Consider the following 16,642-nt stretch of genomic DNA (forward strand, 5'->3'; position numbering starts at 1 on the left):
AGCCCCGCGGCGCAGGCGCAGGAGCGCCAGCCGGGGTGGGGGAGCGAGGGGAGGGGCCAGCCGCGCCTGGGCGCTTCGCCGCTGAAAGAAAGAGCGCGCCCTAGCGGAGAGAGCGCGCAGGTGCTGGGGCGCGGTGTGGTGGGGCTGGAAATGGACCCCTGGAGGTCACCGAGTCCAACCCCCCCCCCGCCAAAGCAGGGTCACACAGGAACGTATCCATACGAGTCTTGGAAGTCTCCAGACAAGGAGACTCCACAACCTCTCTGGGCAGCCTGCTCCAGGGCTCTGGCACCCTCACTGTAGAGAAGTCTCACCTCATGCTGAGCTTCTCTGCTCAAGTTTGTCTCCATTGCTCCTTGGCTTCTTGCTGTGCAGCACCCACAAGAGCTTGGCCCCCTCCCCTTGACCCCCAGCCCTCAGCTCTTGAGAGACATTGATCAGATCCCTCTCAGCCTTCTCCTCTGCAGGCTAAACAGCCCCAGGGCTCTCAGTCTCTCTTCCCAGGGGAGATGCTCAAGTCCCCTCAGCATCCTCCTGCCTCTGCCTTGGACTCTCTCCAGCAGGTCTCAGTCTCTCCGCAACTGGGGAGCCCCAAACTGGGTTCATTCAACAGTCAGCTTGTGGGAAGCAGTGTGGGTGTATGTGTTTGCACCCCAGCCATGCTCTGTCAGGCACTGGTCAAGCCAACCCAGCGCTGGAAGTCCAGGTTTCCTCCCTTGTTGGTGCTTTGACATTGAATCGTTTTGTGGGGACTGTGTAGCCTGTACTGCATCAACTCACAGAATCATGTTGGCTGATTCTAACCCTTATCTAACTCCACCAAGGCTGGTGCTAAACCATGTCCCTCAGCACCACATCTCTGTGTCTTTTAAACCCCTCCAGGGATGGAGATTCTGTCCTCTCCTTGGGCAGCCTGCTCCAGTGTTTGAGAACCCTTTCAGCCAAGAAGTTTCTTCTAATATCCAACTTAAACCTCCCCTGGTGCAACGTGGGGCCATTTCCTCTCATCCTGTTACTTGTTATTAGGGAGAAGAGGCTGAACCCCACCGGACTATAACCTCCTTTCAGGTGGTTGTAAAGAGTGAGAAGGTCTCCCCTCAGCCTCCTTTTCTCCAGACTAAACAGCCCTGGTTCCCTCAGCCACCCCTCACAAGCCCCTGTTCTGCAGACCCTTCACCAGCTTACAGAGAGAGTGTGGCCAAAAGCCACTTTCAGAAAAGTATTTCCTTAGTTTTAGTGGGAGAACAACAAGAACTGAGACTCTTTCTTTAGATACCTTTAGAAGCATGTAATGCAGTCCCAACGACTCTCAGCTGCCTGTGGAGCAGATTGCCTACTGAAGAACCAACCAAAGGCCACTGGAGGGAGCAAATGACTTGTGGAATCGCTGTGCCTGTGGGGACTCAGAGACCTCCCTTCATAGAAGAGGAAGAAATTCGGACACTAAATCTGAATTGTGGACATTTATTTGGTGCCTAAATGCTTATAGAGACTTCAAACAAATGATCATATTCCTTGGGGCATCTGTGCTTAAGCTACACCTCAGTACTAATTTATCCCTTCCAGGATCGTTTGGGCCCTGCCTTTTGCTGTCACTCCCTCCAGCTAAGCCTCTTGTCCCTATTGTCAACCTTTTCTTTATTGCCTTTCGTTTTCATTTACCACTTTCAGCTGCAGCAACTTTTAAACACCCAGAAAATCCAACGATGTGCCACCTGGGATCCCAAGGGACCTGCTTGTAAACCCACCCTGCGAAACAGCAAGGAATTTCTCTGGCAGAAGGCTACCCAAGGGGCTGCTTAGGAAGCTGTGAACCTGATGCTGTGAGGTATGAGAGGACTGGCAAGAAAAGCCACGTTAAATCCGGGGTGGGAGTCTGCTCTGCAGGGGTTAAACTGGGCACAGGCTCTCTCAGCTGTTTGGGAGAAGCCCCAGTAGTGGGTCAGGTGATGGAGGCTCTGATGTGGTTACTATCAACACAAGGACAAAGTGGACCTGATGGAGAGGGTCCGGAGGAGGGCCACAGAAATGAGCTGGGGGTTGGAGCAGCTCTGCTACAAGGACAGGATGCTCAGAGCCACCTCCAGCCTGGCTGCAAACACCTCCAGGGATGAGGCTTCCACCACCTCCCTGCGCAACCTGTGCCAGGCTCTCACCACCCTCATGGGGAACAACTTCTTCCTAACATCCAATCTGAATCTACCACTTTCTAGTTTTGCTCCATCCCCCTCAGTCCTATCACTCCCTGACACCCTCAAAAGTCCCTCCCCAGCTTTCCTGTAGGTGCCCTTCAGATACTGCAAGGCCACAATAAGGTCTCCAGCCTGCACAACCCCAACTCCCTCAGTCTGTGCTCACAGCAGAGCAGCTCCAGCCCTCTGCTCTTCCTTGTGGCCCTTCTCTGGACACCTTCCAGCACCTCCAGATCCTTCCTGTTAATAGAGGCTCCAGAACTGGACACAGTGCTCCAGGTGAGGTCTTACCAGAGGGGCAGAATCCCCTCCCTGGCCCTGCTGGCCACACTTCTCTTGCTGCAGCCCAGGCTCTGCTTGGCTCTCTGGGCTGCAAGTGCTCACTGCTGGCTCCTGTTGAGCTTCTGCTCCCCCAGCACCCTCAGGTCCTTTTCTTCAGGGCTGCTCTCCAGCCAGTTGCTGAAGATGAAATACACCTGGTCAAAGCAGCCTTCACACACCTGAGTGTTGCCCTGCAGGCATCTCTGTGACAAATGTCAGCTGCTTGCCATGTGTCAGGTCAGGATTTAGCCTTCTCCCTGCACAAACCATTCTTAGCCACGAAGCAGTGTCTATCCTCACAGAGCTCTTCTGAGCAGTGTCACCACTCTGCAGCTCTGAAGTGCTGCAGTTCATCCACACCATTTTAAAACCTGCCAGGATTTCAAATGCAGACCAGGACTGTGTTCAGCTTTACAACAAAGCTTTAGTTTGGACCCTTAAAAACTTCCTGTACCTGTAACACATGAACAGGAAGGGGACCACTTACATGTATGCTCCTCCTGAATCAGCTTTGGATTCAAATCTGGGCCAGGGAAAATATTTTCCTTTACTTTGGACTTTTTCAATCTAGGTTCCATTTCAGAATCCAACCTGACTTGTGCCTGACTCCTATTTAAAAGCTGAAGGTTATTTCAGGCACGTCACTGCCACTTGCTAGCAGCTGCCAATCTCATTCCAGGTGAGCTCAGTGCAGCTCTTACCGTGGATAGGTTTTGGTTCCCAAGTAATGCTCTGAAAATAGGCAGCCTGGGTCATTACCATTTTCATTCTGCTCTGCAGCAAATTGAAGTGTGGCACTTATTAAACTTTATCCACCTCAGCTCTATTACTCTCTGAAAGGTGAAACTCTTCTCAGCTCACTCTGCAGACACAGCTACGTTCCTGGCATGTGTTGGCTGCCCTAAGGAAAATGCCCAAATACTCCTTAAAAGCCTTGGTGCAGCAGCTGAGGTATCAGCTCTGCCCAGAAACACCTCACCTGCATGGAGGAGCAGCATTCATTTTCACTGCCCAGTGTGGCTGCATTAGCAAACTCCCTACAATGCAGAACAGCTCCAGGAGTGCTTACACAGGGCCCAGAATGACAGGGACTGGAAGGGACCTCTGGACATCATCTGCCCAGGTGGCCAAGAAGGCCAATGGCATCCTGGCCTGCATCAGCAATAGTGTAGCCAGCAGGAGCAGGGAGGTCATTCTGCCCTGTGCTCAGCGCTGCTTAGGCCACACCTGGAGTCCTGTGTCCAGTTCTGGGCTCCTCAGGTTAGGAAAGATGTTGAGCTGCTGGAAGGTGTCCAGAGAAGGGCAACAAAGCTGGGGAGGGGTCTGGAGCACAGCCCTGGGAGGAGAGGCTGAGGGAGCTGGGGTTGCTTAGCCTGCAGAAGAGGAGGCTCAGGGGAGACCTTCTTGCTCTCTACACCTCCCTGAAGGGAGGTTGTAGCCAGGTGGGGGTTGGTCTCTTCTCCCAGGCACCCAGCACCAGAACAAGAGGACACAGTCTCAAGCTGCACCAGGGGAGGTTCAGTCTGGAGGTGAGGAAGAAATTCTTCCCAGCAAGAGAGATTGGCCATTGGGATGTGCTGCCCAGGGAGGTGGTGGAGTCACCATCACTGGAGGTGTTTAAGAGGAGACTGGCTGAGGCACTTGGTGCCATGGTTGAGCTGATTGGATGGTGCTGGGTGATAGGTTGGACTGGATGACCTCAAAGGTCTTTTCCAACCTGGTCAATTCTGCAGTCTGTAAATTACTCTGAGTCCCTGATGGAGCAGGAGCCCCTGGAGCAGGTTGCACAGGACAGCATCCAGGTGGGTTCTGAAGGTCTTTCCTCAGCTCCACTCTAACCCTGCTCTCCCTCAGCTTCAAAACATTCCCCCTTGTCCTCTCTCTAGACACCCTCATGAAAAGTCCCTCTGCTGCCTTCCTGTAGGATGCCTTCAGGTGTTGGAAGGCAGCTCTAAGGTCCCCCTGGAGCCTTCTCTTCTCCAGGCTGAACACCCCCAGCTCCTTCAGCCTGCCCCTGAGCCATGCTGACCCTCAGAAAGCTGAGATAAAACTCAGACACCTGATTACATTTGCATAGTTGTGAACATTTATTAGTTACAGTGTAATGAAAATCAACCTCTTGGGTTTTTTGGCACAGGCAGAAGTAAAAACATCTATGATACAGACAACAAAATATCACAGCTTGGAAAACGGGCTTACATTGTTTGAAAGGAGTAAAACTGGTTGGATTTCAAGGCACTGGACTTCAATACTTAATTGTATGCCAAACCATCACACAGTGCAAGACACATTCTGCAGTCAGACAAGTTCCATACAGCAGCCTTCAGTGTTCAGTCTCACAGAATCCTGGGGTGGCAGAACAAAAGGAAAGGGACAGGGAAGGAGGGGAGGGGAGGGGAGGGGAGGGGAGGGGAGGGGAGGGGAGGGGAGGGGAGGGGAGGGGAGGGGAGGGGAGGGGAGGGGAGGGGAGGGGAGGGGAGGGGAGTGGAGGGGAGGGGAGGGGAGGAGAGGAGGGGAGGGGAGGGGAGAGGAGAGGAGAGGAGAGGAGAGGAGAAGTGGGGAGGGGAGAGGAGGGGAGAGAAAGGGAGGGGAGTGGAAGGGAGGGGATAGGAGGGGAGGGGAAAGAAGGGGAGGGGAGGGAAGGGAGGGGGAGGAGAGAGGAAGGGAGGGGAGTGGAAAGGAGGGGAGGGAAGGGGAGGAGAGGGAGGGGGAGGGGAGAGGAGGGGATTGGAGAGAAGGGAAGGGATAAGAAAAGAAAAAAGGGGAAGGGAAGGGAAAAGGGAAGGGAAGGAAATAAGCAAAGAAGAAAAGAGATAAGAAAAGAAAAAATAAAAAAGAGATAAAAGAAAACCCAAAAGAGATAAGAGATACAAGAAAGAAGGGAAGAGGAGGGGAGAGAAGGGAAGAGGAGGGGAGGGGAAAGGAGAAAAGAAAAGGCAAAGTGCTGATTTTTTTCCCCCATTTACACACAAAACCAGCGAGAAAGAGCAATTGTTGTTTCTCTCTTTACATACTGCTCTGTTAATAACCCCCCCAGCTGCAGGTCTGACAGTGTGCTCTACAGAGCCAGGAGCCTGGGAGAGGGGCAGGGATGGCAGCTGTGGGACAGTGACTTTTACAAAGTGTCTTAGGCAAATAAATTATCTGGCAGGGACGGAGGGCAGCCAAGCGCCGGCCCCGGGCTCTGCGCAGGGAAGGGAAACCCAGCGGGCTTCGCTCTCCCTGCCCCTCTGCTCTCACCAGGTCAGCAGGGCCCTTCGCCCCTAAAGCTCTACCAGTAATAGCAATAACAATAGTAACAATAAAAACAACCCAGCTAAAAACCTATTGGAAGCAAGAAACGCTTCCAGGAGTAATCAGTAGCACAAAGTGAGCCTGGCGCTGCCGGCAGAGAGCTCCTCCAGCGATCCACCCAAGCTGGCACGGAAGGGAGTGCGGCAGAGAGCCTGCAGCTCATCTGGAGTTCATGTGTAACTGGTGGATGATGACACTCTCTAGAAGAGAAGAGAGCACAACAGGTCGGTTGGGGCAGCTGCAGGCACAGCACAAAGTCACTTTAAAACAGCAATGGCGACGGCAGAGCAAGGTGGGTTTCCTCTGGGAAGGTCCCGCAGACTTACTCTCACATCCCTGGCTGATACACACTGGCCACAAGGGCTGGAAAAGACCTTTAAGGTCATCAAGTCTGCCCATAACCCAGCTGCCTTGACCACTGAACTATATCCTGAAGTGCTGTATCCACACATTTCACAGAATCTCAGATAGTTAGGGGCTGGAAGGGACCTCCAAAGCTCATTGAGTCCAACCCCCTGCCAGAGCAGGGTCACCTAGAGCAGCTCACACAGGAACACATCCAGGCAGGTCTTGAATAGCTCCAGAGAGGGAGACTCCACAACCCCCCTGGGCAGCCTCTGCCAGTGTTCTGCCACCCTCACATGGAAAAAATTCTTCCTCCTGTTTCCATGGCACTTCCTCTGCCTCAGCTTCCACCACTGCCCCTTGTGCTGGCATTGGGCAGCCCCCAGCAGAGCCTGGCTCCAGCCTCTGGCCACTGCCCCTGCACAGCTTTAGCCCCAGCAAGGAGCTCACCTCTCAGGCTCCTCCAAGCCAAGCTCCAGAGCCCTCAGCTCCCTCAGGCTCTGCTCCTAAGGAAGATCTTGCACTCCTTTGATCATCTTTGTGGCTCAGTGCTGGACTCTCTCCAGTAGCTCCATGTCCCTCTTGAACTGGGGGCCCAGAACTGGGCACAATTTGTTTCTTGAACCCCTGCAGGCATGGTGACTCCACCACCTCCCTGGGTGGCCTGCTAAACCCCTCACCACTCTTTCAGTAAAGAAACTTAATGTCCAACCTAAACCTCTCCTGGTGCAGCTTAAGCACATTTGCTCTCATCCTATCACGAGCTACTTGCTACAAAGGAAACAAAATCAGTACCAGGCCCTTGGCTTCCACTTCAAAGTCAAGACCACCATTTGGCCATCCACAGGGGAAAAGAGTAACACAGGTGAATGGATTAACCCACAAGCACACCGAGGTTCCAGTCCCACACCTGGATCAGGCAGAAGACTTGGGAGTTGGCTTTCTTGTGTCCTGTCTAAGCAAATCATAACTCAGAGAATCAGAGAACCACAACTCACAGGATCAGAGAACCACAACTCACAGGATCATAGAATCATAACTCATAGGATCAGAGAACCACAACTCACAGGATCAGAGAACCACAACTCACAGGATCATAGAATCATAACTCATAGGATCAGAGAACCACAACTCACAGGATCATAGAATCATAACTCATAGGATCAGAGAACCACAACTCACAGGATCAGAGAACCACAACTCACAGGATCAGAGAACCACAACTCACAGGATCATAGAATCATAACTCATAGGATCAGAGAACAACAACTCACAGGATCAGAGAACCACAACTCACAGGATCATAGAACCACAATTCATAGGATCAGAGAACCACAACTCACAGGATCAGAGAATCATAACTCATAGAATCAGAGAACCACAACTCACAGGATCATAGAACCACAATTCATAGGATCAGAGAACCACAACTCCTAGGATCATAGAACCACAACTCACAGGATCATAGAATCATAACTAATAGAATCATAGAACCACAACTCACAGGATCAGAGAACCACAACTCACAGAACCAGAGAACCACAAATCAGAGAATCATAGAACTGAGTTGGATCTGTTGGCAATTGTGCAATGGGGCTGAGGTAGTCTCTCCTTTCCCAGTTAAACCTGGCTTAGGGAGCTACACTGCTTTTATTCAGCAAGTCAGCTCCATTGTGCTGCTGACTCCAGTGGGCTAAGCCTCTGCCCCAGCGTACAACCCTCAGCGTTGGCAGTGTCAGTGGTTGGAACTTTGTCCTGTGTGCAACACAGAAGATCCCTGTCCCTGCCTGGGCTCTGCTGAAATACTTCCACCTGGTCTCTGTTCCTCTATCTGCACACTGCTCTTGCAGGCAATTATTTAATACAAGACTTTAGCTAGCAATGACATTTTTCTCTGAAAAGCTGCATTTCATGCATTCCAAATACTGTAGCTGTGCCAATGCTGCCTAGAATCAGAAATCATACACTGGGAGAAATACTCAGTTTCTTCATCAAAATTGGGTTTGATTCCTTCCTCTCTTAACAGTCTGAACTGCATGACCCAAGAGACGACACTAACCACAGCATTATTCCCTTTTACATTGTTTATTAACCTCTGCCCTTTTCTGCTTCCTAACCAATGTTTGTGAGGTGTTTGATTAAGTTACATGATGAGAAGGCCATTAAAATGTTCAGGGGGCTGAGGCAGCTCTGCTCCAAGGACAGGCTGAGGGAGCTGGGGGTGTTCAGCCTAGAGAAGAGAAGGCTCCAGGGAGACCTAAGAGCAGCCTGCCAGGACCTGAAGAGGGCTACAAGAAGGCTGCAGAGAGACTGTTGGCAAAGGCCTGCAGGGACAGGGACAATGGCTACAAAGTAGAGCAGAGCAGATTGAGATTGGATGTGAGGAACAGGTTCTTTACTATGAGGGTGGTGGAACACTGGAACAGGTTGCCCAGGGAAATGCTTGGGTCCCAATCCCTATTCAAGGTGAGGCTGGACAGGGCTCTGGGCAACCTGATCTAGTTCCTGATGTCCCTGCTGAGTGCAGAGGGATTGGACTGGAAGAGCTTTGCAGGTCCCTTCCAGCCCAGCCCATTCTATGATTCCATGATTGATTCTCTCCCAGTGTTTCCCATGCACTAATGCCAGAACTTTGCCACCAGATGGCAGGTTCCAGTGATGTGTTCATGGGAGGTGACTGAGACAAGCAGGGCTAAGGCAACCATCAAGGAGCTAATGTGAAGGCAAATGAAATGACAACGTTTCCCAAGCAGAAAGCAGCTCTTTTCCACAGGATTTACCAATAAAATGATTTTCCACAAGATATCCACAGCACTTCTACCAAATCTGAGCAACACAGCTGAAAGAACCACCAAGTACAGCATGGCTCTACCTTACAGCCAGTGATGTTCTCTGACATGATGCAAAAAGCTGCATCTGCTTAATATCAGACTCCCATTAAGCTCAATGGGAGGCACACAAACTCTGTGGGAAATGATTCCTCCCCCCTTTAACATTCACTAGCAGCAGTGATTCAGCTGAAGTTAAAATAGGCCACAATTTGTCAGTTTTGTCAGCCTGCCCTCTGTGGGTATGATCACATCAGTTTTTCTAGGCTGATAGATGAGAATGTGTCAGGGAGCTCTGAATTCACTTAAACACAATGAGTAGTTTTTAAACATCAGGGAAAGCAAACGGAGTTTCTGTCAGGCTGCTAATTCTGCTTTCAGTCCCACTGCTGCAGTTCAGACTTCTCCAGGAAGAGCAGGATCACAGCTCACAGGATGTCAGGGGTTGGAAGGGACCCAAAGAGATCACCCAGACCAACCCCCCTGCCAGAGCAGGACCATGCAATCTAGCTCAGGTCACACAGGAACACATCCAGACAGGGCTGCAAAGGCTCCAGAGAATGAGACTCCACAGCCTGTCTGGGCAGCCTGCTCCAGGGCTCTGGGAGCCTCACAGTCAAGAATTTCCCCCTTGTGTTGAGGAGGAACCTCCTGTGCTGGAGTTTCCATCCATTGCCCCTTGTCCTATCCCAGGGAGCAAGTGAGCAGAGCCTGTGCTCTCCCTCCTGACCCCCAGCACATCATTAGCAGCTGGCCTATGGATCAAAAGTAACCAGGTCACAGAATGAAGCACATCAACTGACACTTTACCATGTGAAGTTTAATTTCTTCTTACAACATATACAAACAAACACCAGGTGATACAAAAATGTAGGTGCCACAGGCAATGCAGGCACAAGAGAATCATCCCAGGGTATCTCTGGGTTTGAAGTCCTGAAGAACCATTCATAGCTGAGTGGCTCATACCTGCCTCTCAGAGCTGTTAGCTCTGCATCTCAGAGGGACAGGGATCTGCTGGAGAGAGTCCAAGGGAGATCCAAGGATGCTGAAGGGACTGCAGCACTGCCTGGGGAGGAGAGGCTGAGAGCCCTGGGGCTGTTCAGTCTGCAGAGGAGAAGGCTGAGAGGGATCTGATCAATGTCTCTCAAGAGCTGAGGGCTGGGGGGCAGGAGGCAGGGCACAGGCTCTGCTCAGCTGCACCCTGGGGTAGGACAAGGAGCAGTGGATGGAAACTGCAGCACAGGAGGTTCCAGCTCAGCATCAGGAGGAACTTCTGCCCTGGGAGGCTCCCAGAGCCCTGGAGCAGGCTGCCCAGAGAGGTTGTGGAGTCTCCTTCTCTGGAGACCTTCAAGCCCTGTCTGGATGTGTTCTGTGTGACCTGTGCTGGATTCTCTGCTCCTGCTCTGGCAGGGGGTTGGACTCAATAATCTTTGGAGGTCCTTTCCAACCCCTACCATCCTGTGAGCCTGTGACCACGTGTCAGCCAGCACAAAGCACCTCTTGAATCCTACCAAAAATCCAAAGGCTGGTTCTCAGCCAGCTCAGGGCCTGATGAAGCACTGTAGCTATCATTAGTATTTCGAGCTGAGTGCTCTTTGCCACTGAAGCTGTTCAGGTTCATATATATGTGAAAGCAAAAGGTAAGAGAGGAGGCATGAGTCACTCTGGATGATCACCTGGGCACTGGAAGGCTTGGCTCCTGCTCTGCAATGCACTAATGCAGAACACACAGGAAGCTCTGTAGATAAAGGCCCAAACATTTTCCTGTGGCACTTCCTTGGTGCCTAGGACAAGCTGAGGCCTGGACAAAGCTTGTCCTTGCTGGATTTCTACACCACTCTCTTGTGTCCCCTCTTTGGTGTTGTATGAAGGTGAGCTCAGGCTACATCCTTGTGCACAGTGGGGCACTGCTAAGGTCTTGCTCCTCTCCTCTGTTGCCCTTTTCATTAAGCTGGAAGAACTTCTTAAGCTGGAGGCTCTATTGCTTTGCCAGGCTGGGTTGGAAATGGTTGCAGTGTTCAGTGTTAATTCATCAAGGAAGGACAGCTGGAGGGATGGGTGAACACAGACACTTCTTATAAGCCTTCTTTTCACTAAGGCCAGGCTCAGAGGCAGCCTTTGGAACAGGGACTAGAATCCCAGGGGGGCTCCCTCCTCCTTGTTCAATATCCTGACCACTCAACCACGCTCCTGTTTCTGCTCAGTGAACACCAAAACCTTCCTTGCATAACAGCACAGCCTTTACAAGAGGGAGCAAGAATGCCACCTACTGCCCCCTCGACTGTCTGCCAATGCCACTGGTGAACCTGGCCAGAGCTGATGTGAATCTCCCCAGCTGCTGGTGAGAAGGGGGACCTGTCCCCCACCACCTTTCTGCAGAGGTTTCAATCAAGAGCTTTTTAAAACAAGCAGCACTGCCCCTGCTTTTGTGTGCTGTTTGATTTCCCAGGAGCTACTCATGAGTCCACAGGCACTTGAAGACAACCACTGGTTTCCTATGGCTTCCTTCTTTCCTTTTCTGGCCCAAGAGCCTGGAACTAAGCTATGTTAAATCCAGCCCTTAGGCTTTCCTGGCAGATTCCTTTTAGTTCAGATCAGTTCCTCAATTAAGTTCAAACACTTGTCCAGCCCAAGGGCCAAGCACATGGCAGTAAGTACTTTCTTGGCTGAAGGTGACAAAGACAAGGCTACAGAATTGACTCCAGAGGGGGGGTTACATCCTGACTTTGTGTGACCATGCAATTGTAGTTTCACCATGAAATTGTGGAGCACTGTGTCCAGGTCTGGTGCCCTTAGCACAAGAAGGATCTGGAGGTGCTGGAAGGTGTCCAGAGAAGGGCCATGAGGATAAGCAGAGGGCTGGAGCTGCTCTGCTGTGAGGACAGACTGAGGGAGTTGGGGTTGTGCAGGCTGGAGACCTCCCAGGAGACCTCATTGTGGCCTTCCAGCATCTGAAGAGGGCTCCAAGAAAGCTGGGGAGGGACTTTTGAGGGTGTCAGGGAGAGATAGGATTGGGGGGGATGGAACAAAACTAGAAGTGGGGAGATTCAGATTGGCTGTGAGGAAGAAGTTGTTCCCCATAAGGGTGGTAAGGGACTGGCACAGGTTGCCCAGGGAGGTGGTGGAAGCCTCCTGCCTGGAGGTGTTTGCAGCCAGGCTGGAGGTGGCTGTGAGCAACCTGCTGCAGTGTGAGGTGTCCCTGCCCATGGCAGGGGGGTTGGAACTGGCTGAGCCTTGAGGTCCCTTCCAACCCTGAACAATTGATTCTATGATGACTTAAAGCCCTTAGAGGAAACAGAGGAATTCCTAGATTGTGGATCTCACTGGCAGCAGTGCCAGTGAAGTGACAACTGAAACACTGACTGAAGATCAGTGGAAGAACTTCTGGATGGTCTTTGGGATGCCTCAGGGGCTTAGACACTATCCTTCAGCCTTGTTTATCTGATTTGCTTTCTGGAGCTGACCTGCTGAATGGAGAACCTTACCTTAGCCACTGAACAGAACTGTCTTCAGACTCAGAGGGCATTCCAATGTAATAAAGACAGTTATGCATCAGCTTTGAAGACTCCTGAACTATAGGCTGTCTTTTTTTCTTCATCTTACCCTTCTTCTAGCTTTAAGAAACAAGAAGCTCAGGTCAATTAAAACAGATGTTAAATATTATGGACACAACTAAATACCACTTGCCCAATTCCATCTCATTCAGTCTTCAGCTATGGAGCAAAAGTTCCTTTTGGTTGTGCTGCCCCTGGGAAAAAGAACAGGACCCTTAAGTCTGACCTCTCTGGAATTTCTCAAGTCTGTCTCATGAAATTCCACTGGCTTCACAAGAGGAATCTCCCAGCTTGTGCCTGCAGTTGTGGTCTAGTTGTGCTCATTGGTGAAGCCTGGATTGCAGGCACTGTGAGGCTGGTGAAGCCTGGATTGCAGGCACTGCGAGGCTGGTGAAGCCTGGATTGCAGGCACTGTGAGGCTGGTGAAGCCTGGATTGCAGGCACTGTGAGGCTGGTGAAGCCTGGATTGCAGGCACTGCGAGGCTGGTGAAGCCTGGATTGCAGGCACTGTGAGGCTGGTGAAGCCTGGATTGCAGGCACTGTGAGCCTGGTGAAGCCTGGATTGCAGGCACTGTGAGCCTGGTGAAGCCTGGACTGCAGGCACTGTGAGCCTGGTGAAGCCTGGATTGCAGGCACTGCGAGGCTGGTGAAGCCTGGATTGTAGGCACTGTGAGCCTGGTGAAGCCTGGATTGCAGGCACTGTGAGGCTGGTGAAGCCTGGATTGCAGGCACTGTGAGGCTGGTGAAGCCTGGATTGCAGGCACTGTGAGCCTGGTGAAGCCTGGATTGCAGGCACTGTGAGGCTGGTGAAGCCTGGATTGCAGGCACTGTGAGGCTGGTGAAGCCTGGATTGCAGGCACTGTGAGCCTGGTGAAGCCTGGATTGCAGGCACTGTGAGGCTGGTGAAGCCTGGATTGCAGGCACTGTGAGCCTGGTGAAGCCTGGATTGCAGGCACTGTGAGCCTGGTGAAGCCTGGATTGCAGGCACTGCGAGGCTGGTGAAGCCTGGATTGCAGGCACTGTGAGCCTGGTGAAGCCTGGATTGCAGGCACTGTGAGCCTGGTGAAGCCTGGATTGCAGGCACTGCGAGCCTGGTGAAGCCTGGATTGCAGGCACTGTGAGCCTGGTGAAGCCTGGATTGCAGGCACTGTGAGCCTGGTGAAGCCTGGATTGCAGGCACTGTGAGGCTGGTGAAGCCTGGATTGCAGGCACTGTGAGCCTGGTGAAGCCTGGACTGCAGGCACTGTGAGGCTGGTGAAGCCTGGATTGCAGGCACTGTGAGCCTGGTGAAGCCTGGATTGCAGGCACTGTGAGGCTGGTGAAGCCTGGATTGCAGGCACTGTGAGGCTGGTGAAGCCTGGATTGCAGGCACTGTGAGGCTGGTGAAGCCTGGATTGCAGGCACTGTGAGGCTGGTGAAGCCTGGATTGCAGGCACTGTTTCTTCAGGCAAATGAACTTCCTGGGTCTCAAGCAAAACACATTTTTCACCCAGAGGCACACAGAGGACATTGCCTTGGGTAGAGCAGAGTTAAACTGAGGCACTAAGTTCCTTTGAAACAAGAATCTGAAGAGGAAGGCTTGAGGCAGCTGCAGTTCATCACTGCATCAAGCCACATTAGCTCGTGGCTGATGTTCACAATGTTATTTAAGTGACTGTTTTGAGTTGAAGACTTGGCTTCAGTGCCAGGATTTAGAGTGAACATCCAGCAAAACAAGAAGAAAAAGCTCTCAGCACTGTGTTTTCATCAAACATCTGCTGTGAAGTCGATGCTACAGGAAGAAGAGGAAGATCTCTGCAACCATGTATTGGCAACTGGAGGCTTCTAAGTGACAAGGAGAGCTGGGAGGCTCTGCTGTGTTTCTGGCATGGCAACTCACGCTGCTTGGCTAATTCCAGTCTCCAAGTTTTATCTGAAATGCTGGGAACTGAGTGTTAGGGGGGGAAAAAAGCTACTAATGTGAACCTGATTGTGAGCTGCTGCAGGAAGCAGAACCTCAGCACTCAGAGGTGTTGGGGTATAGAAACTGAACCTTCCTTCTTTTTGACAGGGCAGCAGCTTTGACACCGCAGATACAATGCCCCTCAAGGGAAGAATCAGATCCCAGCTTCATGCTGGGACAAGGGCCACCTCTGGACCTCAGACTGGGAAGCAATGCAAAGGGCAGATTGAAGACTAAACATTACTTGGCCTGAATATAAGTTTGTTGACCTTCTGTGGCAGATCTCTCCATCAAATCTCTGCTCCCAGGCAGAGAGCCAGTTAAGATTTCACCCACTGGTGCATTTTCTTCTCTGTGGATTGTATTTCTTATTTATTGGTGTGCTGCCCAGGGAGGTGCTGGAGTCACTGTCACTGGAGGTGTTTAAGAAGAGCCTGGCTGAGGCACTTGGTGCCATGGTTTAGTTGGTTAGGTGGTGTTGGGTGATAGGTTGGACTTGATGATCTCTGAGGTCTTTTCCAACCTGGTTTATTCTGTATTCCTGCCTTGCCTTCTGAGAGCTGTTCCTTACCACTGGGGTCCTTTACAGCTTGCTGTCGTGGTCAAGCTATTAAACAAGTTCTAAACCCCTCATTTATCAGTCTGCACAGCTCCACTCCTTCTGGTTACGAATTTCTTCTGTGGAAATTGATCACTGAATGGAAATGTCCTTTAATAGCAAACTTTACTGCTCTTAAACAAACAATCACAACAACCATCGGCCTCCACACCATTTCCATGCTAGAACAATTCCTCACAACATGCTTACAAGTGCAAACACATAAAGAAGAAAATCACAGAGGGAAGGGAAAACTATGAACCACTATGGTCTTGTGAGGCAGTTTGTGTTTAAGGCAAATTCTTTCAAGCAGCTGAGAACTGAGTAACTTCCACACCAAACCCTCTCTCTTCCACTGTCTGTACCTGAGCTGTGCCTTTAGGTGGCAATTTGTGCCACCAGCTGTTTGTGCTGACTCCCCTCCCTTTAATACATAGAGGATACTTGGCTTGCTTGGTTTAGATACAGGACAAGTTCATCCAACCAGGACCTGCTGAGGACAGTGGAGTGACTTAGTTCATAGCCTTTAGTGGTCTTTGGAGCAGGCACAAACAGGCTGCATTGACTGCAGCCAGATCAATGTTTCTCAAGCTTTTCCTAAAGACTAAACACCTTTTGGCTCACTTGCCTTCACCTGACCCCTGAGCTGGGAGTGCCCAGTGTGAGTAAGTCAGGGACCTGGTTGTAAGTAGTGTCTACACTAAAGGATTAACCCCCTCTGGAAGAAGTACTGTGTGCAGGTCTGGAACCCTCAATCTAGGAAGGACATGGACCTGATGGAGAGGGTCCAGAGAAGGGCCACGAAAGTGATCAGGGGGTTGGAGCAGCTCTGCTCCAAGGACAGGCTGAGGGAGCTGGGGGTGTTCAGCCTGGAGAAGAGAAGGCTCCAGGGAGACCTAAGAGCAGCCTGCCAGGACCTGAAGGAAGCTACAAGAAGGCTGCAGAGAGACTGTTTGCAAAGGCCTGCAGGGACAGCAGCAGGGACAAGGGCTGCAAAGGAGAGCAGAGCAGACTGAGATTGGATGTTAGGAACAGGTTCTTCACCTGGGTGGTGGAACACAGGAACAGGTTGTCCAGGGAGGTGGCTGTGGCCCCACCCCTGGAGATATTCAAGGTGAGGCTGGAGAGGGCTGTGGGCAACCTGATCTAGTTAGGGATGTCCCTGCTGAGTGCAGAGGGGGTTGGACTGGATGAGCTTTGGAGGTCCCTTCCAGCCTGGACCATTCCATGATTCTAAATGAGCTGCTGCTTAGCAGTGCTGCTGCTGAATGTTGGGGCACATTTTGTAGCTGCCTTGAGCAAGCAGCTCACCCTGGGAGATGCTGACTGGGATGGGAGATTCCTAGAGAGAAGGCTGGTAACACGGTGCCCATCCTTCCTCTCTTCATTCCCTCCCACACCCCAGCTACTAGCTTACATTAAAACAGGTCCTGAAGTGCACTCTGCTCCTGGCACTGCTTCCTTAGGCAAAGTGGCATCTCAGTACTGTGATCACAGGCAGGCAGGAGAGAGCCCCATGCAGTGGGGAAGGTGGAAGGTGAGCCATTGCAGTGTAAGGCATCCAGCAA

At 51.5% G+C, this 16,642-nt stretch overlaps 1 protein-coding gene across 1 annotated transcript in view; it reads right to left on the minus strand.

Annotated features, from left to right (window-relative positions):
- Positions 1 to 5,757: 5,757 nt before the first annotated feature.
- The window catches only part of FILIP1 (filamin A interacting protein 1), a 55,798-nt gene continuing 44,913 nt past the window's right edge, over positions 5,758 to 16,642 (minus strand). Inside the window, exon 5 of the mRNA XM_054162535.1 lies at positions 5,758 to 6,007. Within this exon, the coding sequence (XP_054018510.1) occupies positions 5,967 to 6,007 (41 nt within the window). The 3' untranslated portion in view covers positions 5,758 to 5,966. The remainder of the gene's footprint in view (positions 6,008 to 16,642) is intronic.

The sequence above is a fragment of the Dryobates pubescens genome, chromosome 6 (assembly GCF_014839835.1).
Source record: "Dryobates pubescens isolate bDryPub1 chromosome 6, bDryPub1.pri, whole genome shotgun sequence".
Taxonomy (NCBI): domain Eukaryota; kingdom Metazoa; phylum Chordata; class Aves; order Piciformes; family Picidae; genus Dryobates; species Dryobates pubescens.